This window comes from Selaginella moellendorffii, unplaced genomic scaffold (assembly GCF_000143415.4).
Source record: "Selaginella moellendorffii unplaced genomic scaffold, v1.0 SELMOscaffold_2, whole genome shotgun sequence".
Taxonomy (NCBI): Eukaryota; Viridiplantae; Streptophyta; class Lycopodiopsida; order Selaginellales; family Selaginellaceae; genus Selaginella; species Selaginella moellendorffii.
In genome coordinates, this window is record NW_003314263.1 from 1,092,896 (window position 1) to 1,115,615 (window position 22,720).

The 22,720-nt window shown below is 45.4% G+C and overlaps 4 protein-coding genes, 1 non-coding gene and 1 pseudogene across 7 annotated transcripts; 3 read left to right on the forward strand and 3 right to left on the reverse strand.

Moving 5' to 3' along the window:
• Positions 1 to 679: 679 nt before the first annotated feature.
• On the reverse strand, positions 680 to 2,451 carry LOC9661977 (annotated as a pseudogene).
• A 1,170-nt stretch (positions 2,452 to 3,621) lies between these two features.
• TRNAP-AGG lies at positions 3,622 to 3,693 on the reverse strand. The gene has a single exon. It is a non-coding gene; the product is annotated as a tRNA-Pro (tRNA).
• Positions 3,694 to 7,596: 3,903 nt separating this feature from the next.
• LOC9661979 (protein DETOXIFICATION 46, chloroplastic) lies at positions 7,597 to 10,358 on the forward strand. The gene is made up of 14 exons (XM_002962374.2): positions 7,597 to 8,248; positions 8,300 to 8,394; positions 8,469 to 8,577; positions 8,663 to 8,718; positions 8,778 to 8,833; positions 8,907 to 9,045; positions 9,103 to 9,240; positions 9,305 to 9,373; positions 9,424 to 9,534; positions 9,588 to 9,716; positions 9,767 to 9,844; positions 9,906 to 9,977; positions 10,031 to 10,093; positions 10,150 to 10,358. The coding sequence occupies exons 1-14, from the start codon at positions 7,807 to 7,809 to the stop codon at positions 10,228 to 10,230; spliced, it is 1,638 nt and encodes a 545-aa protein (XP_002962420.2). The 5' UTR covers positions 7,597 to 7,806; the 3' UTR covers positions 10,231 to 10,358.
• Positions 10,359 to 12,776: 2,418 nt separating this feature from the next.
• Positions 12,777 to 15,112, reverse strand: LOC112340551 (pentatricopeptide repeat-containing protein ELI1, chloroplastic-like). The gene is made up of 2 exons (XM_024659183.1): positions 14,904 to 15,112; positions 12,777 to 14,818 (listed from the first exon to the last, which is right to left on the reverse strand). Exons 1-2 carry the CDS (start codon positions 15,062 to 15,064, stop codon positions 12,823 to 12,825), a joined length of 2,157 nt encoding a protein of 718 aa, XP_024514951.1. The 5' UTR covers positions 15,065 to 15,112; the 3' UTR covers positions 12,777 to 12,822.
• LOC9660785 (probable UDP-3-O-acylglucosamine N-acyltransferase 2, mitochondrial) lies at positions 15,088 to 16,555 on the forward strand. Of its 3 annotated transcripts, none has more exons than XM_024659253.1 (10): positions 15,088 to 15,171; positions 15,239 to 15,458; positions 15,515 to 15,591; positions 15,644 to 15,693; positions 15,755 to 15,819; positions 15,878 to 15,929; positions 15,988 to 16,058; positions 16,115 to 16,181; positions 16,231 to 16,302; positions 16,360 to 16,555. In XM_024659253.1, exons 1-10 carry the CDS (start codon positions 15,123 to 15,125, stop codon positions 16,426 to 16,428), a joined length of 792 nt encoding a protein of 263 aa, XP_024515021.1. In that variant the 5' UTR covers positions 15,088 to 15,122; the 3' UTR covers positions 16,429 to 16,555. The 3 variants fall into 3 exon arrangements, with proteins under 3 accessions (XP_024515021.1, XP_024515026.1, XP_024515031.1); XM_024659258.1 differs by having other exon boundaries at positions 16,150 to 16,181; XM_024659263.1 differs by having other exon boundaries at positions 15,239 to 15,385; positions 15,644 to 15,697.
• Positions 16,556 to 20,679: 4,124 nt separating this feature from the next.
• Positions 20,680 to 21,767, forward strand: LOC9660786. The gene is made up of 3 exons (XM_024689732.1): positions 20,680 to 21,148; positions 21,428 to 21,477; positions 21,639 to 21,767. Exons 1-3 carry the CDS (start codon positions 20,680 to 20,682, stop codon positions 21,750 to 21,752), a joined length of 633 nt encoding a protein of 210 aa, XP_024545500.1. The 3' UTR covers positions 21,753 to 21,767.
• Positions 21,768 to 22,720: the final 953 nt, after the last annotated feature.

Here is a 22,720-nt window from a genome sequence, read left to right on the forward strand (position 1 = left end):
GATAAAAATATAACAGATTCATCAGCTGAGGGAGCTAAAGCAAGAGACAAACGTTTTACTTACCCGGTTCATGCGTTTTTTCTTTGTTACTCCTTTGAAACTGACTTTCAGTTTCCCTTTCAGAATGGATGCATACCGACAAGTAGGGGTTGCCAACTCAGGTGACTATACTCTCGCTCTCTCTGTCTGAGTTTTGATTTCTGACTAGTATATTGTTATTATTACAGGTCCAACTGCTGGAAAGGGAGTTTATTCTTGTCCAGTGTGGGCTACTCCAAGAGCTTGAAAAATATAAAAAAGAACTTGAGGACGAGTGGGCTTTGTAAAAGGTCAGAGGATAACATAAAACAAGTAATTTTTGGTAAAACATTCCAAAAAAGTATATTTAAAGTTTGTGTTTATAGCTAATGATTTGCTGTCTTATTTACAATATGTTCTCTGCTTCTCAAGCTCTTTTTTTATATGTTTCAAGCTCTGTGAGCATCCCATGCTATATCATTTTCCTTTGGTAGTAGTAAAATGTTGTCTAAAATATATTCTACTGGCAAAACTTGACCACACTTGACAAACGTGAGATCAAAGATCTCATGTATACTGTACTCAAGTATAAGTCTATTTCCCAGCTCTCAACTCCTATAGCACACCTTTGTTAATGTGGTAAGGCCACAAGACATAACTTCTAAGAAGCTGATTGGAGAATGGAGAATGACAAGCGGGCCTGCAAGAAAAACACAATGCGGTCAATCTCCAAAGGATGAAGCGGTACCAATAAAAAGAGGACCAAAGTCCACCAGCAGCTTTTTAGGCTGTGAAAGAGCTTGTGAAAGAGTTGAAAACTCATGATTTAACTTGTTAGAGTTAGCTTCGAGTTAGAGGGGTTCTACTTACCAGCAAGGTACTTGTAATCTCTCCCTATCTGAATTAATTGGTCGAGAAATTTTTACGTACCAGAAGAGTTCCTTCCACTGTAAGTGTAGACGGAGTCACTAAAATGGTCCAAAATAATGGTAGCAACAGCGAGTGCATCTGCAGAAAAAATATTTTAGCGTCAAAGGAAACAAGAAGATACGGTTGAAGAGCTGCAGAGCTAACAACGCGACTGCTTCCGGTGATGGCTAGCGCAAGTCCAAATACTGCTCCAGTGATGAGGAGTGATCGAAGCAGTTTGTGCCTGTGGGAAAGAATGGAATGCTTTGGAACGCTTTGTTTTTTGTTCTTTTTAATTTGCGATCCTGTTTCATATCACGATTTTTTCCAGAGATCAGCTCCGGCATGAAAGATTGTGCTGTTTGACCCAATGGTTTGTCTAAGCCCTGGAGAACAAAAAAAAAATTTATCAATTCCAAATCAAATAAAAACAAAACCTTATGTGCTCCTAGTGTAATTGCTCCCAGAGAAGTGACAAAGGGTGTAATGGCTGTGTAGAAACATACCTGAAACTCGATCAGTTTCACTTTGAAAGTTTTAAAGTTCATTTGCACACCTTGGAGAGCATGGTTCGAAGCAGCAATCTCGATCATGAGCGTGAGATCTTTCATGCGTGGCACGGCCACTGCCAGAGGATCATAATCCTTTGCTTTCAAAGCCTTGAGCATGAGAAATCCTGCAACATACTGGCGTCCATGAAGCATGAGAATAGATATAAAGAGAACCAAAAAAAGGCCACCACACCTGCGACAGCGATGTTGCCCATGCAGCACTAGCGATTCCATACCCAAGAAATGTACACAGCAAAACATCTCCAGCGCCATTCACAACGGTTGCAACCAGCAATGCTCTCAACGGACTCTAAACTGGACAAAAAACAAGGTCGAAGAGAAGAAACAAAATCTACTTGTAACCGAAGGATCACTGATAAACCAACCTTGCACTCTGCGCAACCATTGCCAATCTAAAGAAGAACCACATGACACATAGTTGAGCAAAAGAATAATACACTCGCGAAAACTTACGTAGCTCGCAGCTGCAGGAACGAGTGCCAAATTCTTCTCTCCAACAAATACTGCAAAAAAGAACAAGCGAATGAAAAAAACGAAAAGACTGATGAGATCGCAGCAGGGAAACCAAACCGAAGTTGTACATCGAAGCGGAAGAAAGCTCGGTTATGACGAGCATGGCCACACCACAAGCAAGGGCGACGACAAAAGGCTCGCCAAGTGGTTTGCAGCAACAGAAAAACAAAAGAAGGAAAAAAACGAGCATATCATCAAAAGGTCAAACTCTCAACAAGCAAACCTTGTGACCAAGAGATGTTGCGTTCAAGTTGGAAGTCGCCACAGACAACAACGATAAACCACCGCAAGGAAAAACAACAGAAAAAAAGAGGAAGAATCCACAAAGAAAAAGCCAAGAGCTGCAAGCTCCAAAGAGCTGCTGGTCCCGATAACACAGGTATCTGCTGGTGGTATCGATGAGGCTCATGATCGAACCTGACAACCAGATCTGCTGCATCTGTTCGAGCGTGTTGGTGGCGCCGCTCAGGTTGTTGCTGTGGCAATCTTTGCATCTCCTTCTTCTCTACCTCTACTCATGAGAGAAGCAGCATGAACACCACCATCTTGCGTCGTGATCTTCGTATCCGCCCCATCAATGTGAGACGAGCGGGGAGCTTCCGGCCCACGCATTTCGCTTCCCTCGCTTGGAAGATCTCCGAAGCAAACGCAGGAAAGAGCGCTTGAGATGGCACTGGGAGTCTTGACTCGATCCACAAGAGCCACGAAACGAAATGCGAGCGGGCGATCCATCGCTTTTCTCTGCGATTCTTTCAATCTACCAGTGGAGATTCACCATGCGGCAGTCGTGCTTCTTTCTCGGCTCCATTCCAAAATCGAAGCTCATGGAGACGAAGCTCGATCGACCAGCGTAAGTTTTTCCGGCGTGAATCCAACGTAGCTCCCTTCGTCTGACTCGACGCTTCCCACCGCCATGCCTGTGAAGATCTCGACAGGTAAGGAGTTTCTTTTCTTGATCCAAACCAGTTTGTGATAGAACACGTTACTGAATTTCTCGAAAGCATGGAAATGTGTGTTTCACCTCGACGTTCTGGGCATGTGCTGTCAAGAAGAAGCTGACGGAAAAGATTCCTCGAATCTAAAGAAAGGAAAAACATCATCATAACGTTTTGAGCTATCATCGCGCTTGAGCATATGCCAAGAGCATTGCAGGCTTCGCATCGGTATCTTGTAAGAAATTCCCTGAGATTACCTCTGTTACTAAAGGATTTACGGCCGCAAGGACGAGATCACGTAGAACTTGCCCGTTTTGGGCAAGTGCTGAAACGATGGCGCTCCAAAAGGCACCATCCCTCATCGTTCTATCAAACAAATTTTGCGCTTGTCTAATAAAAAACTCGCTGTTCGTAGGCATTTGGAAAAAGAGAACTTCCGCCTCCTGTAATGCCCTTTGTGGGCATATGCAGAAACCATTGCGTTCCACGGGCAACCATCTTGGCTTCGCAGAGAAACATCGACCAGCTGAGGAGGCCAACAAGATCCGCCTAGCTTCCATCAGATTCCTCAGTTTACCATTTACCTCATATGAGGTAAGAAACTTGCACAGAACGTGAGACAAGAAGCAAACGAAATTGTAATGCGTAGAAAAGTTAGCGCTACTTTTCAATGGGGGGCATTCCGAGAATTGAACTCGGGACCTCTCGCACCCTAAGCGAGAATCATACCCCTAGACCAAATGCCCATCAACTTTATTAACAATTATATATCGCTCCTAACCCTTTTATTCGTTTGTAAATTCAAGATATTATAGGTCGACCTAAAACTATAGACGGAAATTTAATCCCAGCTTTTGAGTTCTCATTGGCATTGCATTCTTCTTTGTTTATAAAATTAAATCTCATCAGGAACGGTGCCGTGACACATTTGATTTGTATACTCCATGCATGTACATATATTGGATCCACAAAGGTAGGTTATAGACTCATAATTTGCACAAAATGGATTGTAAAGTGTTCTTCATTTTAGTTCTTCTTGTTTGTGTGGGAGTTGTGATAGTGAATGGGGCTGATTGTTTTGGAAATCCCAATCCTGGCTATACTAATTACCAATATCAGCAAGCTGCTCGGAAAATTTGTTATGAGGGGCAATTTGATTACACTCTTGACTTAGGTAACTATCCTAACAGCCAGCTCCGAAAGCAAATCCAAGCACATTTTGATGGCAATAGCAGACAGCATTGTGTGGTAATGTTTTCTTTTTATAATATAGTTCTTTAAATGATTTATATTTATATGTTATGTTTATTTCTGTTTCAAATATTCAGGAAGCTTTCAACAATATTATTAACCAGTGTGTCCAGGGCCAAGGTAAGAATGGTGGTCGCTGGGATTGGAACTACAATGGCCAAGTTGAACACTATTATATTCAATCTTTTTAAATATTTCCTGCTAGAATAAGATTTACACAAATCAAATAATATTTATAGAATATCCACCAATAAAAACAGTAGACTTTTTATTTCTTAACTTTGCCTTGGCTCAGGCAGCATCTAATCCAGGAATCAGTTGCAAGTAATGAATATTAAACAATAGTTAAAAATTTGCTATGCGTTGCATGTAGCAATGCTTGGTTTGTTTATATTCTTACTTATAATCCAAAATAAATTTTTATTATTATAAAAATGTTTATAATTTATAAATACAAGATTAATCTTATTGCATATCAACCATTAGATAATAGAATAAAAAAGAATATACTAGAAAGTGTTTAAGAAAGTTTATAAATTATAAACATGTTCATAAATTATAAATACAAATTAATTTAAATGAATAACAACCATTAAATGTTAGAATATCCAAGCATATTTTAAACATTTCAGTCCTTCTACAGGTTTGTTTAAGCAAATAAAAAATAAAAAATATTACTTTGATATTCATAACTACAACGAAACAAAAGAACAATCATTGCTCCATCATGCATTAGAGTCGTTGTGTTTATCCCATTCCTTCTAAGGCGGTCGTACATACCTGCATATTCCACCATGCTAGATGCTCCTGCTGAGGACAGCTCAGGGCCTTTCGAAACTCCTCCCTAAACATCTTCTGATAGTGAGTACCGTGGATCCTTACCGATCGTTTGCGTTTTGCAGTGTAAATCGCATCTAGCTTTTACATCGTCCAATCTTCGAACGACTTCCTGGACTGATCTACGGATGGAAGACATTGTACGTCCGTTGACAAACTCCAGCAGCACCCTCTGCCAATCTTCCTCGTCTTTCAAAAGTGAAGAGACTTCCTGTGGCTCCAGCTCAACTGGTGGAGCAACACACGGTGTCGCCCCACACAACTCCTGATTTGCGTCCGCCTGCCTGCTTGATCCGAGCTACCTCCATGCAAGCCCCGTCCAGCTCGTCCAGAAACTGGGGATGGAAACCAGCAAAAAAATCCATGTCCTCGGTCCGCTGCCTATCACCAGCTACGACGGCCCCCAGCACGGAGAATCCCTGCGAAAGACAAGCCGGGATTGAGTCGAAAAGTATAGAAACGAACAAACCTTGGTAAAACCCCTGACGCGATAGATCTCTACTCGCTCCGAGCCACTCAAGGCGGCAGCCTGTGCCTGGCGCGCTTCAGGAGACACGCCCCACACGATTTTGTAAGGAGCGACGATGGCTTCGAGCGTCAAGAAGGTGTCTTTCAGCTCTCCAGCGTCCATTTTTTCAATGCTACGGTAATCGCAAGTATCCAGTGCCTCCGCACCGTCGGCAACGAATGTCAAATCCTCACCAGCTGCTGCCCTCTCCTTGAGAAACTTTTGAAGCCTTGCCACCCGTTTTCTTACATTTTCATCCTCCATGTCTTCTTTCATTCTCTGGAGCGCCTCGAGAACTGGGTTGTGCTCGTCCGCGCCCGAGTATGCAAAGCGTAGCCCAACAAGCAGCCATTCCAGCAACAATGCCGGCGATCTGACACTCTCCATGCTCCACAAGCAAACGATCAGTCTCTCCGGACCACTCGCATAGAGCGCCGCAGCCATTGCCCTTAACCGGCAGCTTTTCCCGGTGCCCTTGGGGCCGACAACGAGCAGCTCTTGCTCGGGTTCAAGAGACAGGCAGTGCCACAGCAGTTTATCCATGTCGGGTGATCCCACGAAAAAAAAAAGACTTTCCTAAGGATGGTCACCTGGTTGGTGCAGTTGAGCGCCTTGATCTGCTGCCAAGATGCCTCCACTGTATCATCTCCGCCTACGCGCACCTTGATCCACGACGTTGTTTTTGGAAGCTGCTATGATCAATCCCGTGCGATAGGATTTACATGTGACGTTGGTTCTGAAGGTTAAGAGCTTGGAACGAGCCATGGCGATTCAGTCAGACACTCGCGGTTTCAACTGGAGACGAGGAAACATCGATGGTGGATTTGTATGCCTGTTAGCAGCACGACATCGTTTCCCGATCATCCCAGGCTATGCCCACGGTCTATGCGAGTGGTCCGGAGAGACTGATCGTTTGCTTGTGGAGCATGCAGAGTGTCAGATCGCCGGCATTGTTGCTGGAATGGCTGCTTGTTGGGCTACGCTTTGCATACTCGGGCGCGGACGAGCACAACCCGGCTCTCGAGGCGCTCCAGAGAATGAAAGAAGACATGGAGGATGAAAATGTAAGAAAACGGGTGGCAAGGCTTCAAAAGTTTCTCAAGGAGAGGGCAGCAGCTGGTGAGGATTTGACATTCGTTGCCGACGGTGCGGAGGCACTGGATACTTGCGATTACCGTAGCATTGAAAAAATGGACGCTGGAGAGCTGAAAGACACCTTCTTGACGCTCGAAGCCATCGTCGCTCCTTACAAAATCGTGTGGGGCGTGTCTCCTGAAGCGCGCCAGGCACAGGCTGCCGCCTTGAGTGGCTCGGAGCGAGTAGAGATCTATCGCGTCAGGGGTTTTACCAAGGTTTGTTCGTTTCTATACTTTTCGACTCAATCCCGGCTTGTCTTTCGCAGGGATTCTCCGTGCTGGGGGCCGTCGTAGCTGGTGATAGGCAGCGGACCGAGGACATGGATTTTTTTGCTGGTTTCCATCCCCAGTTTCTGGACGAGCTGGACGGGGCTTGCATGGAGGTAGCTCGGATCAAGCAGGCAGGCGGACGTAAATCAGGAGTTGTGTGGGGCGACCCACGAGAGCCAAGATGGCGGAAGCTTTGCTTCTCATGCAAGAACAGGGACTCAAACCCGATCACCATCACTGCCACCAGCTTCACTGATCACCAGGTTAATTCCTCTAGCGTGTTAAACTGAATCTATCAGGTTTTGAGAGCTTATAAACCATGAATTGTAACGATCCAAGGATGAATTTAAATCTTTTTTGTAAATTCAAAAGCTTCCCAGAGTAGCTGAAAGCATTCCCAAATGTTGTAGAGGCTGATGCCATATAATGCTTTTCGAGCTGAAAGAAAACGAAGATCTAAGCCACAAGAAAGAGTTTCTTATTTGTAGACATATGTCCATCCTAGAGAGATCTCCAAACATAATAAAGGATCTAAAAAGATAACTTAAGTCCATTTGCCTCAATGCGGCAAATGCTGCAGATGACAGTTCCTTGGTTAGATGATTTCGCACCTTGCAAGTTCTGGAACTTCTTTCGGCTTGAAGCGGTGGCTTTTCGGGTGAAATATTTCATGTTAAGATGTTCCAGAAATAAAGTGGGATTGAAAAGGAAATCCAGCGGTTGCTTGAAAGAAAGCTCTTTGCTCGTTAGAGCCCTAGAAACGTGTCCAGCTTCCGGCCTTTCGTATGCTCTAGGCGCACAAGCAAGCAAGCACGCAACACACCACAGGTAGATTGAAAGAATCGCAGAGAAACGCTATGGATCGCCCGCTCGCATTTCGTTTCGTGGCTCTTGTGGATCGAGCCAAGACTCCCCGCAGCTTGCAGTGCCATCTCGGGCGCTCTTGTTTGCGCTTGCTCCGTAGATCTTCCAAGCGAGGAAAGCAAAATGCGTGCTGCTGCTGCCTTGGGCCGGAAGCTCCCGACAAGGTCCGCTCGTCTCACATTGACGAGGCGGATACGAAGATCACGCCGCACGATGGTGGTGTTGACGCTGCTTCTCCCACGAGTCGAGGAGAAGAGAATGCAAAGGTTGCCACAGCAACAAGCCTGAGCGGCGCCACCAACATGCTCGAACAGATGCGGCAGATTTTCACGTTTGCTGGGCCAGCGCTGGGGATCTGGTTGTCCGGCCCGATCATGAGCCTCATCGACACCAGTGTTATCGGGACTAGCAGCTCCTTGGAGCTCGCAGCTCTTGGTAAGCCATTTTCTTCACGTTGATCATGGATTCTTTTTCTCTTTTCTATAGGCCCTGGGACTGTTCTTTGCGATGGTTTATCCTACTTGTTTATGTTCTTGTCTGTGGCGACGTCCAACTTGATCGCAACATCTCTTGCTCACAAGGTTTGCTTGTTGAGAGTTTGTTCTTTTGATGATAGGCTCTTTTTTTTTTTTTTTCCTCTTTTTTTGTTTTTCAGGATAGGGATGCTGCTGCAAACCACTTGGCGAGGCTTTTGTTCGTCGCCCTTGCTTGTGGTGTGGGCGTGCTCGTCATTTCCGAGCTTTCTTCTTCATCTGTACTTCGATGTACAACTTCGGTTTGGTTTCCCTGCTGCGATCTCATCAGCCTTTACGTTTTTTTCACTCCTTCCTTCTCTTGGTTTATTTGCAGTGTTTGTTGGAGAGAAGAACTTGGCACTCGTTCCTGCAGCTGCGAGCTACGTTAACGTAAAAACTTCAAAGTTTCCGCGACTGTTTTATTCTTTCGTTCAACTCTCGATCTTTAGATAAGAGCATTGGCGTGGCCCGTGGTTCTCCTCGGAATGGTTGCCCAGAGTGCAAGGTTGGTTGATCTTTAATCTTTCGTTGGTTTTTGTTTTTTATCTTCGTTTTTTTTTTTTTTTTTCCTGTCCTAGTCTGGGTATGCAGGACTCGTGGAGCCCCTTGAAAGCACTGCTGGTTGCAAGCGTCGTGAATGGCGCTGGGGATGTTTTGCTGTGTACATTTCTCGGTTATGGAATCGCTGGTGCTGCATGGGCGACTTCGCTGTCTCAGGTCTGGTGTGTCTGTTTTATGCCAAGTTTTTCTTTTCTCATGCTTCATGGACGCCAGTATGTTGCAGGATTTCTCATGCTCAAGGCCTTGAAAGCAAAGGATTATGATCCCCTGGCAGTGGCCGTGCCACGGATGAAAGATCTCGCACTCATGATCGAGATTACTGCTCCACTTCTTCTAACCATGCTTTCCAAGGTGTATAAACTTTTTTTTGTGAGCTAAAACTTTCAGAGTAAACGTAAAACTGATCGCGTTTCAGGTATGTTTCTACACAGCTCTCACATACTTTGCCACTTCTCTGGGAGCAATCACACTAGGAGCACATCAGGTTTTGGATCTCTCCTTCTTTTTATTTAATTTGGAATGGATTTTCTCCAGGTTATGGTTGGACTATTTGTTCTCTTCTCAGTTTGTGGCGAGCCATTGGGTCAAACAGCACAATCTTTCATGCCAGAGCTGATCTCTGGAAGAAACCGTGATATAAAACAGGTTTGCAAAGAAAAATGAAGAACAAAAACAAAACTGTCCATTCTTTCTCACAGGCACAAACATTGCTTCGATCACTCCTCGTCACTGGAGCAGTTTTTGGACTCGCGTTAGCCATCACCGGAGGCTCGGTTGCGTTGTTAGCTCCGCAGCTCTTCACCAAAGATTCGGCAATCGTGAAACAGGTCGCACTGTTTCTTCTTGTTTTCTTTGACGGTGAAACACTTTTTTGCAGATGCACTCGCTGTTGCTGCCATTCTTTTGGAGCATTTTAGTGACTCCATCTACACTTGCAGTGGAAGGAACTCTTCTGGTATGTAATAAAAATTTCTCCACAGCACTCGCTTTGTAGATTAATTCAGATGGTTGTTCAGGCTGGAAGAGACTATAAGTACCTGGGCTTTGGCACCGCTTGCTGCTTTGCTTGTGGAAGCGTGTTTATGCTGGTAAGTAGAAGTTTCTCTCTCTTGAGCTAACTGGTTGGATCATGGGTTTTCAGCTCTTTCACAAGCTCGGATTCGGCCTAAATAGCTGCTGGTGGATTTTGTTCCTCTTTCTATCGGTAGTACTTCTTCATTTCTTGAAGATGATCATGATTGCATTGTGTTTTTCTCGCAGGCCCGTTTTGGCTTGTCATTCTCCCGGCTCATCTCATCCAAAAGCATTCTGCGATCAGCTTCTTCTGTATACTCGACTTGAAAGCTAAGAACCTACCAGGTGCCATAACAGAGATTAAATCGCACCTTCTTGCAACATTTTACTTGCCAGTAGAATATACTTAAATTATGCCATGATTATCGATCAAATATTTAACATCTTGCGTTGTAGTAAGGCATTGCAACCAAAAATAAAAAAGAAAAAAGGGAACAAAATGCTCTATCAACAATTATGTAATATAAAAACAAATTAAGCTCCTTGCTTGGGAGCATATAAAGGTGTTTTTACTGCCAAGAGGATTTCTTTTTCATAGGAACATTTCTCTACATTATCAATGGAGCTATGATCTTGTACAGCAAAGAGTACCATACTTATCAAACAGAAAGAAATATCAAAAGAAAAAAAATATGATCTGAGTCATAATCATATATTATTGTCGATATTTTAATTATTTTTAGCAAAAAAATGCTAAGTTTTCCCTTATTTTCTCTTATAGTTATTTTTCCCTTATTTTGGGTTTGCTTAAATAAACCTGTAGGGTAGTGGATATACCTAAAATATGCTTAGATATTCTAGGATATTCTACCATCTAATGGTTGTTATTCATTTAGATTAATTTTGTATTTATAATTTATAAACATGTTTATAATTTATAAACTTTCTTAAACCCTTCTTAGTATATTATTTTTTATTCTATCATCTAATATTTGATATGAAATAAGATTAATTTTGTATTTATAAATTACAAACATATTTCATTGAATAACACTACTATTAAGTAAACGAAGTGTTACTACATGCAACACATAGCAATTTATTATTACACCTTAATTTTATTATGGTGAAAAAGTATAAATGCTAGTGCAACGATGTCCTTCCATTTAGATGGGTTGACTTCAGTTTTAATGGAATTTGGATTTCCTTTGGATTTGAAGACTGGATTTCCAAAGTAAACTACATATTACTATCATACTTAGTTAATCTTGCTCATGAAATTTGCAGTACATACCTGGCTTCCAATGTCCACTTCATTGACTACAATAGAAGGACCAGGATCCAAAGGCCTTCTTTGCTTGTATCTTGGCCTTGTTAGCTACAAAACAAAGAAAGGAGTACCTCCATCACAAAAACATTCAAAAGAAGCAAGTACCTGGCATCACTTGCGCACCAGAACAGTCGTAATCTCCAGCTTTCCAAAACTGGCAGCAGGGTATTGACAATGGGGGAATCCTGTTTACCAAGAAATTGGAAATCTGCGGGCATGCACCACATCCAATTGCTCTTTCCTGGGCTTTTTGTCTGGGGCGTAGTCATGGCGTTTGCTTCAGCTGCACTGTAAATGGAAGCCAAATAGCGCAACATGGACCATAATTCTAGATGCATGGAAGAAAAGATACACATGTTGATGTGATTAAGCACATCCTCCTGTTTGAGAGCGGTTTTGGTGGCCCAATACCGTCAACATGGACCACGATTCTCGACGCATGGACACTTGAGGAAAAACTTTACGTGATGACACATCCTCGAGAGCGTTTTCCGTGATAAGTGTGGCTTAAGTGAGCGTTTACCATGCCTAAATTAAACATACTTAATGCATATATTATTTATGCAATGCTTCACATTGTGATGTTCAGAAGAACCATTTAAACAATTCCATTCAGCACTGGAGATCGTGATTGGAGATGTTGCATCCAGTCATGAGATCGTTTGCAGGCGGGCAGTATCCACCGATATAGCAGGTGCGGCGATCCCTGCCTGGCTGCACGAATAACCCACACAAACAATCAGGGGACTCCTGCTTGATCCTTGCAATTGTTGCACAGCACTTTTCCGATGATGGAATGCCATCCTTCGTGCAGCTGGCTGTTATCTGTTCTTCACACTGGGCTTGATTAAGAACGGCGGCAGTGGTGCTCGTGAAGAAGAAGAATACAGACGCGGTCATGAAGAACACAAGCTTATAAGTGATAGAAATTGCCATCGTTGTGGTGAAGTGATTTGAGGCAAAAGCTGGATTGGAGTGCAGTAGTGAGGGGCCTTATTATATAGCTCAAGATTTGGATGAGCAAACAAGTCACTAGAAGATGAACTTCCATGGCAGTTTTCTGGGTGTTTGATTGTTCGTGTCAGGATCGATAATTCCTGACAAATGCGAATCTGCACGAGGCACTCAAAGACGAAGGCAGCGACAATTGTATTCTGGACAAAATCGGGCAGGGTGAGGCAATTTGAATGTTCAAAGACACAGATTTGACCCAGATTGAAGTTTTTCTTGGCCAAGATTCGAATTAATTACTTTCTTACCCTTTGCGTTCCTGTTGAGACCAGATGATCACGTTCTCGACTTGAAAAATCTTTTTTTTTTTCTTTTTTACCTTGGGGATGGCAAAGTTTGATTGGCACCTAGCGACCGTGGCAGGGCCGGGATCGTCGTGGTCTTGGATCCTGGAAAGGAAAAAAAACATGTATCAATATTAGAAAGAGATATCACACCTTTGTTCTTGTTTACGTGCTTGTTGGTCACTGGAGATCTCGCTCAAAACTCAAGCAGGATTGAAACTATCACTTACCTTCCCAAAAAGCTGCACAAAAAGAACAAAAGAACTTAAGAAAATCTGTTGTTACCATTGATTGTCACCAAAACTCTCGGCAGGAGCAGCATCCATCCTCAAACAGATGGAACCGAACCGCGTCTCTGCAGATGATAGCTCGCCGCTCGAGCTTGGAGATGATCGACGTGATTCGGTGGCAGTCTTCGCAAACGCGGAGGTTTTTTATGATCCTGATCGCCGTCCCCGCTTGTGTGTTGATGAGAGCGCAGCAAATCGCTAGTCTCTCGCTGTGTCCGCACAGTGCCGACTCCTTCTCGTTGTCTGGAAGAGCTCGGACGACACAGTCGAGGTTGGGAGTGCAGCCCGCTTCTTCCTTGATTCTGGACTGGAGTTCTCCGAGCTTTGCGAGGATCTGCTCGCTTTGGTGGTGAGTAGTGTCCCCGACGACGAACCTGTGGACTTTTCCGGCACTGTCAATCCACCAGCTTTGTCCAAGCTTCTTCCAACACCGAGCTTCTTTCCTCATTGCCTCCACCCGAGCGAAATCCTCCCACAAACCAGCAGCAGCGTACGTGTTTGCCATGAGCAAATAGGCCGCATCGTCTTTATCGTCCAGCCTCAGTATCGACTCAAACGCAAGGCGGCCAACACTTACATTCTTCCACTTCCTTGCAGCGCTTAGAACCGTCCTCCATGCCACCAAAGTTGGCTTGTAAGGCATGCTCTCGAGTGCTGATAGTGCTTGTTCCAGCTGATTCCCACGGCCGAGAAGATCTATCACGCAGATATAGTGCTCAAGGCTGGGAGAGATTGAATGAACCGTGTTCATCGCTTCGAAGCATCTCTTTCCTTGATCCACAAGCCCGGCATGGCTGCAGACCGTGAGCACCGAGAGATAAGTGACTCCGTTTGGTTTCACGCGCTCCTTTTGCATTCTCTCGAATAGCTCAAACACTTGCTTAGAATCTCCTTGATGGCTATATCCAGCGATCAAAGCGGTCCATGAAACCATGTCCTTCTGCCCAATGGAATCAAACACCTGCTTAGCATCGTCCATGCTTCCACATTTTGCATAAAAGCTGACGAGAGAATTCGCCAAGAGCACATCTGTCTCCAGTAAGCTACCAGAAACTTGGGCATGAATCCTTCTCCCGGCTTCTAATGCAGCAATACTTCCACAAGCTCGCAATGCCGCCATGAAAAGCCGAGTGTCCGCTACAAAGCCTTCGTCTTCCATGCGCTTGAAGAGCTCAAGGGCGAGCTCTCCTTCATCGCTCTGAGAGTATCCATTGATGAGAGTGTCCCATGACACAAGGCTGTGGCTTGGCATTCTCTCAAACACCCTGCGTGCTTCCACCATGCTCCCACACTTGCAATACATATCCAGCAGTGTATTCGCTACAAAAATTTCGGCCTCGTATCCTCTCAAAGAAAGCTTGGCGTGGAGAACTCTTCCTTTCTCTAAACTTGCAGTTTTTACCACCTTTCCCTTCACCATTTCTCCAACTTCTTTCTCTCCAATATCAATGCAAGCCTTAAGCGTCGCAATGAAAACCTGTGAGTCAGGATCGCAACCTTCCTCCTCCATGCGTGAGAACATCGCTAGAGCTGTCTCTCCCTGTCCATTATACGCATAACCAAGAATCAAAGCTCCCCAAGTCACCACATTTCGACAAACCATTCCCTCGAAAACAATTCTCGCATCTTCCACGCTCCCCAGCTTTGAGTACATATCCACCAAGGAATTCGCAACATAGAGGTTGGATTCGTGACCATCTTTTCTCAGCTGATCATGAATCGATTTCCCCTTTTCTAGCCAGATCCCATTGCTCGTAGATTTGTCTTCTCGATCGTGGCAGTCATCCTTCACTGCCAAGCTCGAGCACGCGTTCAAAGCAGCGACAAAGAGCATGGAGTCCGGTTGACAACTTCCCTCTTCCTGGATCCTCAGGAATAACTCCACAGCTAAACTCCCCTCTCCATTCTGGGAATAGCCCCCGATCAAAACGCTCCAAGAGACAAGGCTGTGATGCGGCATTGTGTCGAAGATCCGGCGAGCATCCACCAGGCTGCCGCATCTAGCATACATCGCAATGAGAGTGTTGGCGACGAAGATGTGCCTGTCCTTCCCACACTGGATCAAGTCGCGATGTATCTTCATACCTGAATGGAGATCCTTGGAGCCGCGGCAGTTCTTGAGAGCAGCAAGAAACTCCGGGATGCTGGCCGCCGCGGCATTCTTGAGCGCCTTCATGAAAATGCGATGGAGGATTCATCGCCGCGGAGCCAGATCTCGCGTCGCCGCGCGCGCCAGGATCCATCATCGCAGCCGCATTGGCAAAATTTAGAACATAGGATAAACCCCAGGAACCCTAATTTTCCATGGGGCGGCTAGCGATCCAAATGCTGGCGATTTCAAGGCGCCACGCAGGTAGTGTCTCGAGCGATTCCCTCGCAAGAATGCGGACAAGGTCCTCTTACTGGTGCTTTTGTTCTAGTGCCCAAAATCCAGAGTGCTTGGTTTGCTCAAGCTCCAGAGTTTGAGAGATGGGATAGAGGCGGGGGAAATGTGCACAGGCTTGCGCGGGTTGATCCATCGGTGGTGGTGGAAATCGGTGGAGTTGTACACGCTGGTGCCACGATCGGTGAGTCTTCTCACGTTGGATCGGGATGTATTGTTGGACCGGATGTTTGCATTGGTTCTTCGGTGGTATTGAGGTATCGGAGTTCTTCCTTTATTCTCACCCTCTCTTTTGGCAACTTCGATGTCACAGGTATAACGTGGTGCTGCAAAACTGTTCGATTGGAGATTTTTGCACCCTCCATAGCGGTGTTTGCGTGGGACAAGATGGTATGTTTCTTTCCGAAAGCTTTCTCTTATGTGATTCGTGATTTCTTGCAAGGTTTTGGATTCACTTACGACTCAAACAATAGCATTGTCAAGAAGCCCCAGGAAAGTTTCTATGCGTTCTTTCTTCTCTTATCTCATGATCCTTTTGTCTTTTTTTTCTTAGGAGTTGCGGGTAAAGATTGGAAACAGTGTGGAAATCGGTGCCAATTCGTCCATCGACCGTGGGAGGTAACTAAAGATGTTACATGTTCTTCTTAAGTCTCGTTTGCTCTGGATGGATCGTCAGCTGGCGTGACACAGTCATCGGGGATAACACGAAGCTTGACAACTTGGTCCAGGTTTGAGAAACGTTTTCTTTTCTTGAGCATCGCTTACTCTTGGCTTGTTTACATGTAGATTGGACACAATGTTGTGATAGGATGCAACTGTATGATTTGTGGACAAGTTGGAATTGCCGGATCTTGCACGTAAGTACGAACAACCTTGTTGTTCTTGAGATCTTTCTCTTTTTTCTTCGCTGCAGACTAGGAGATAATGTAGTCTTGGGTGGCCAAGCAGGTGTTGCGGACCACATAGAAATCGCTTCAAAGGTCCTGGTTCCTGACGTTGCCAATCTCTTCATCACTTTCTTTTCTCTAGGTCCGAATCGCAGCGAAAAGTGGAGTTACCTCAAACATTACCGAGCCAGGAGACTATGCCGGTTTTCCAGCAGTATGGTTTCTTTTCCCAGTTTAGTTGCAAAAACACTTGTGCTTACTGAAGTCACAGGTGCCCGTGAAACAATGGCGGGAATCGGTGGTGGCTTCTCGAAGACTTTGTGACAAACATCCAAAGTGAGTGCATGACGAGAGCTAGCGTGAAATCGCTCTCGAGCTCGGCAAATCCACTGCGTAAACTCGCTGGTAGCCGCAAAACCAAGGTTTTTTACTCATCAAGTTTTTCCTCAAGTGTATCTTTTCCTCGATATCGTTGTCCATGTCACGCTATTTGGCTGGAGTGGCATTCTCCTCGCTAACACGGCCAAGAACGTCGTTCATGCAGTAAGTGCTCGATGTGCAAACTTGGACCACATTCCATTCAAGAACTCCCTTCCTTGATCGAGAATCGTTGCGTGACTGCACGCCGAGAATATGTCCACAAGGGCTATGCTGTCCAGCTTCCTCTCGCATGCTCCGAAACGCTTGGAACGCAGCGATGGCGTCTCCTCGAGCGCCATGTCCTGCGATCAAAGTATTCCTCGCCACTGTGTCGGGGGAAGCGATGGAATCTCGGGCAGGGGATGCATTTCCACCTGGAGCTCTCAAACAGGAGCTCGGCGTCCTCGACGCTCCCGCATTTACAGTAGAAGTCAAGCAGGAAAATCGCCACAGAGACGTGAAAACACTCTTCTAGTCTCTGCCAGAGAATCTGTCCGTGGAAGAGCTTCCCGAGCTTCAAATCTCCCACGTTCCCGCAAGCTTGCAACAACGCAAGAGAGTTTGGAGCAACTTCCATGGCCGCATAACTTTCCAACCCAAGCTCGTCCTCGCCGTTATAAACACATCCAAACAGGCAAGAGTTCCACGAGACTACGTCGCGATCTAAGATCTTATCGAACACCTGGTGAGCGTCCACGATCAAGCTTCCACTCTTGGCATACATATCAACCAAACTGCTAGCAAGCGACGGATCCTTCTCCAGGCAGATCCAATTGCTTTCTCAAGAGATTCTACGTCTAAATCTCTTGCCTCGGCTAGAACGCTGCAGGCTAGACAAGCTAAACGATCGGGTTTAAGTCCTTGTCAAAGCAAAGCTCTTCTCCACCTTGGCTCTCGTGAGCGGCCAAACTAGAGCAAGCTAAGCCACGAGAAAACTCGAGCAATCCGGATTGATAATGGTAGCTTCCATCTGCCAGAAGAGCTCCAGAGCCAAATCTTCCTGCCGGTTTTGAGCGTATCCCAGAACCAACACCGTCCAGGAAACCATCAAAAACTCACCGAGAGTCTCTCATGCTTCAACACTTGGCGTAGGCATCTACGAGACAAGTTGCCAAACGAGTGTACCGCGAGAGCATGCTATCCGAGCTCTTGGCAGCTCGAGCGTGGATCGCCATGGTTCTCTCCAGCAACTTCATCTTCCCCACGAAGAACTTCCCATTTTCGATCCCTGCTCGTTCTCTCATGCAAGACTTGAGAAGGGCCGGGAGAGTGGGGCAGCATTGGATCGCAGCCACTTCTTTTCCAAAAAATCCAGTGGCATCTCCGGAGCTCCATTCTGAACGTAGCCACGAAGCCACATTTCGCGTACATGGCCACGAGAGCGCTGGCGATGTAGATGTTGGCCTCTCCAAAATTGTGCTAAATCCTTTGCTCTAGCGGGTACCTTTAGCGCCAGTGTAGGGATCGCCTAAATGTTATTACTTAAACATGATACCTTTAAAAATAAAATATACCCAGAACCTAGAGAATTTAAACTTAGGCAAGGGATGGAGTACTTTGATCAAAACACCTTCTTGGGTGAGAAACTCCCAGTGCTGGTAAGGAAATAGAGAAATCTATGGGGGATGGAGGGCAAACGATGGTATAAAAGGGGCTCGTCCACTTTGAGGAGATTAGAGCCCAATCTATATGGGGAGGTGTACTACCTTGTTTTTGAGTTGTGCAATTGCAATTTTCATGACCGGATCAAGCATAAAGGGCAAAGAGTCTAGCCCTGGGTTCTCTACTCCTGTGATTTGGGAAGTTCTATGTCTCGAAGGTGTCTGGCTGGATCAGACTCATGAGCAAAAAGAAGAGCTCCGTATACTTCATAGCGAATGTGACGAACTGCCACAGGGCGTGACCTAGGATGCCACGTGGTGCTGACGTGGAGAGAGCGAGAACTCAACAGCAGCTACAGGGAGGAGTCTCGAAAGGCCCGGAGCTGTCCTCAGCAGGAGCATCTAGCATGGTGGAATATGCACTTGCTAACAGGTACGTATGGCCGCCTTAGAAGGAATGGGAAGGGACTCTAGTGCATGATGGCTCAAAACAGCGAACCCTAAACCGTATTGAAGGTGGTCGGAAGTGTTCGTGATATCTTTGACCATTAGACGACTAATATCAAAGTAATATTTCTCATTTTTTAATTATTGTTTAATGTTCATTACTTGCAACTGATTCCCGGATTAGATGCCGCCTCATGCAACAGCCAAGGCAAAGTTAAGAAATAAAAAATCTACTGTTTTTATTGGTGGATATTCTATAAATATTGTTTGATTTGTGTAAATCTTATTCTAGCAGGAAATATTTAAAAAGCTTGAATATAATAGTGTTCAACTTGGCCATTGTAGTTCCAATCCCAGCGGCCACCATTCTTACCTTGGCCCTGGACACACTGGTTAATAATATTGTTGAAAGCTTCCTGAATATTTGAAACAGAAATAAACATAACATATAAATATAAATCATTTAAAGAAATATATTTTAAAAAAACATTACCACACAATGCTGTCTGCTATTGCCATCAAAATGTGCTTGGATTTGCTTTCTGAACTGGCTGTTAGGATAGTTACCTAAGTCAAGAGTGTAATCAAATTGCCCCTCATAACAAATTTTCCGAGCAGCTTGCTGATATTGGTAATTAGTATAGCCAGGATTAGGATTTCCAAAACAATCAGCCCCATTCACTATCACAACTCCCACACAAACAAGAAGAATTAAAATGAAGAACACTTTACAATCCATTTTGTGGAAATTATGAGTATATAACCTACCATTGTGGATCCAATATATGTACATGCATGGAGTATACAAATCAAATGTGTCACGGCACCGTTCTTAATGAGATTTAATTTTATAAACAAAGAAGAATGCAATGCCAATGAGAACTCAAAAGCTGGGATTGGATTGATACAAATTTTAGTCTATAGTTTTAGGTCGACCTAAAATATCTTGAATTTACAAACGAATAAAAGGGTTAGGAGCGATATATAATTGTTAATGGCATTTGGTCTAGGGGTATGATTCTCGCTTAGGTGCGAGAGGCCCCAAGTTCGCTGATTCTCGGAATGCCCCCCCCAATGAAAAGTAGCGATGAGGAGGAACTTTTCTACGCATTACAATTAGTTTGCTTCTTGTCTCACGTTCCTGTGCAAGTTTCTTACTTCACTCAAAAAGCAACGAGGTAAATGGTAAACTGAGGAATCTGGTGGAATCTGGTGCGGATCTTGTTGGCCTGGCACGAAAGGACTGGTCGATGTTTCTCTACGCCTCCTGAAACGGTCGTCTGACCTAAGCCAAGATGGTGTTTGACGCGATGCCCGAGAGAGATCTGGAACGCAATGGTTTCTGCATATGCCCACATAGGGCATTTACAGGAGGCGGAAGGTCTCTTTTTCCAAATGCCTACGAACAGCGGTTTTTTATTAGACAAGCACAAAATTTGTTTGATAGAATGATGAGGGATGGTGCCTTTTGGAGCGCCATCGTTTCAGCACTTGCCCAAAACAGGCGTCATGAAGACGCGCAAGTTCTACGTGATCATATGCTTGTCTCGTTCTCACGGCCATAAATCCTTTAGTAACAGAGGGTAATCTCAGGGGATTTTCTTACAAGATACCGATGCGACGCCTGCAATGCTCTTGGCATATGCTCAAGCCGGGGTTCTTCAAGATGCCGTACTTGTGTTTGAGAATATATGATGCCCGGCGGGAAAGTACGGACAAGATTCCTCGAATCTAAGTAAAGGAAAACACGTGTCGTGCCTCTAAGACGTCCGTTTTGAGCTAGGACCTTCTTCTTGACAGCACATGCCCAGAACTGGTATTTTATCGAGGTGAAGCACACATTTCCATGCTTTCGAGAAATTCAGTAACGTGGCGGTTCTATCACAAACTGGTTTGGATCAAGAAAAGAAACTCCTTTACCTGTCGAGATCTTCGCAGGCATGGCGGTGGAAAGCGTCGAGTCAGACGAAGGGAGCTATGTTGGATTCACGCCGGAAAAACTTACGCTGGTCGATCGAGCTTCGTCTCCATGAGCTTCGATTTTGGAATGGAGCCGAGAAAGAAGCGCTACTGCCGCATGGTGAATCTCCACTGGTAGATTGAAAGAATCGCAGAGAAAAACGATGGATCGCCCGCTCGCATTTCGTTTCGTGGCTCTTGTGGATCGAGCCAAGACTCCCAGTGCCATCTCAAGCGCTCTTGCCTGCCCTTGCTTCGGAGATCTTCCAAGCGAGGGAAGCGAAATGCGTGGGCCGGAAGCTCCCCGCTCGTCTCACATTGATGGGGCGGATACGAAGATCACGACGCAAGATGGTGGTGTTCATGCTGCTTCTCTCACGAGTAGAGGTAGAGAAGAAGGAGATGCAAAGATTGCCACAGCAACAAGCCTGAGCGGCGCCACCAACATGCTCGAACAGATGCGGCAGATCTGGTTGTCAGGTTCGATCATGGGCCTCATCGATACCAGTGTTATCGGGACCAGCAGCTCCTTGGAGCTTGCAGCTCTTGGCTTTTTCTTTGTGGATTCCTCCTCTTTTTTTCTGTTGTTTTTCCTTGCGATGGTTTATCGTTCTTGTCTGTGGCGACTTCCAACTTGAACGCAACATCTCTTGGTCACAAGGTTTGCTTGTTGAGAGTTTGACCTTTTGATGATATGCTCGTTTTTTTCCTTCTTTTGTTTTTCAGGACAGAGCTGCTGCTGCAAACCACTTGGCGAGCCTTTTGTCGTCGCCCTTGCTTGTGGTGTCGCCATGCTCGTCATAACCGAGCTTTCTTCCGCATCTGTGCTTCGATATACAGCTTCGGTTTGGTTTCCCTGCTGCGATCTCATCAGTCATTTCGTTTTTTTCATTCGCTTGTTCTTTTCTGCAGTATTTGTTGGAGAGAAGAATTTGGCACTCGTTCCTGCAGCTGCGAGGTACGTAAGTTTTCGCGAGTGTATTATTCTTTTGCTCAACTATGTGTCTTGTGGTTCTTTAGATTGGAAATGGTTGCGCAGAGTGCAAGGTTGGTTTATCAGTGATCCTTCGGCTACAAGTAGATTTTGTTTCTTCTCTTCGATCTTGTTTTTTGTCCAGTTTAGAGTCCGTTGAGAGCACTGCTGGTTGCAAGCGTCGTGAATGGCGCTGGAGATGTTTTGCTGTGTACATTTCTTGGGTATGGAATCGCTAGTGCCTTCTTTAAAAGCCAAACGTGACTCTCTTCCCTTGGCTCAGCAAATCCATCCGGCTGCTGCATATAAATCTCCTCTTCCAGTTCTCCATAGAGGAAAGCAGTAGTGACATCCAGGTGCTCGATATCATAGTCACCAGCCGCAGCAAAATGGATCAAAGCACGAAGAGGACCGCGGGCTTAAAAGTCTCGTGGAAATCGATTCGGAAGAAATGCATAATCCAGCAGCCCCCTCTCTTGAATTCTAGGAACTTGAGTGCAGCCCTTCGCAACCAGTCTGGCCTTGAAACGAGTGGTGCCATCAGGATTTCCCTTCAAAGCAAACACCCACATTCTCTTCACAAGTTTCCTCCCAGCAGGAATGGAAGAAACCAGCACGTGAGTGCCATTCTTCCTCTGCGAGTGCATCTCGTCCCCCATCGCTGCAAGCCAGAATTTGGCTTCTGGAGAATCCAAGGCTTGTGTATAAGTTTTGGGCAACCACTGGAATTTCACCAGCAGTAGAAGCAACCATCGTCTCAATGAGGCGAGACAGTTTCTTGCGCTGGCGGTCAGAGCGGCGGAGTGCATTAGGGTCAACCCTGGATCCCTATGTGCGTTGGTCCATCATAGGAATGGGAGCAGTCACAGAGCCTACTAGAAGCTCCTCAGGAGGATCTCCCACTTGTTGAAGAGTCTCCCACATCGTTTGGACCAGGTAAGCTGTGAGACGAGCTGAGCAGGGGCTCCTCGTTGAAGTTCACATCCCTGCCGATGATCTCTGTGCGTGTAGCAGGATTCCAGAGACACCAGGCAGCATGATCCAAGCCGTAGCCCAAGAATTTACACTCAATGCTTTTTGCATCAAGCTTTCCTCACAGCTTCACAGCCAAAAATACGCAAGTGTGCCACTGAGGGATTTCTGCCAGTCCAGGCCTCCTCAGGAGTTCTTTCATCCACAGTGGTTGTAAGTAATCAATTTTGGACGTAGTTAGCAAGGTTAATAGCGTCAAC

What these genes read in the sequence shown, in the direction of transcription:
- LOC9661979 (XM_002962374.2), top strand. Translation starts at nt 7,807, where the DNA reads ATGGATCGCCCGCTCGCATTTCGTTTCGTGGCTCTTGTGGATCGAGCC. An exon ending in TTCTAACCATGCTTTCCAAG is followed by an intron (nt 9,241 to 9,304) that starts GTGTATAAACTT and finishes ATCGCGTTTCAG; the next exon opens with GTATGTTTCTACACAGCTCT. An exon ending in CAGTGGAAGGAACTCTTCTG is followed by an intron (nt 9,845 to 9,905) that starts GTATGTAATAAA and finishes ATGGTTGTTCAG; the next exon opens with GCTGGAAGAGACTATAAGTA.
- LOC112340551 (XM_024659183.1), bottom strand. Translation starts at nt 15,064, where the DNA reads ATGATGGATCCTGGCGCGCGCGGCGACGCGAGATCTGGCTCCGCGGCG. An exon ending in CTCCAAGGATCTCCATTCAG is followed by an intron (nt 14,819 to 14,903) that starts GTATGAAGATAC and finishes GATGTATGCTAG; the next exon opens with ATGCGGCAGCCTGGTGGATG.
- LOC9660785 (XM_024659253.1), top strand. Translation starts at nt 15,123, where the DNA reads ATGGGGCGGCTAGCGATCCAAATGCTGGCGATTTCAAGGCGCCACGCA. An exon ending in TGTTTGCGTGGGACAAGATG is followed by an intron (nt 15,592 to 15,643) that starts GTATGTTTCTTT and finishes ATTTCTTGCAAG; the next exon opens with GTTTTGGATTCACTTACGAC. An exon ending in ACATAGAAATCGCTTCAAAG is followed by an intron (nt 16,182 to 16,230) that starts GTCCTGGTTCCT and finishes TCTTTTCTCTAG; the next exon opens with GTCCGAATCGCAGCGAAAAG.
- LOC9660786 (XM_024689732.1), top strand. Translation starts at nt 20,680, where the DNA reads ATGGATCGCCCGCTCGCATTTCGTTTCGTGGCTCTTGTGGATCGAGCC. An exon ending in TTGTCTGTGGCGACTTCCAA is followed by an intron (nt 21,149 to 21,427) that starts CTTGAACGCAAC and finishes TCTTTTCTGCAG; the next exon opens with TATTTGTTGGAGAGAAGAAT. An exon ending in TTCCTGCAGCTGCGAGGTAC is followed by an intron (nt 21,478 to 21,638) that starts GTAAGTTTTCGC and finishes TGTCCAGTTTAG; the next exon opens with AGTCCGTTGAGAGCACTGCT.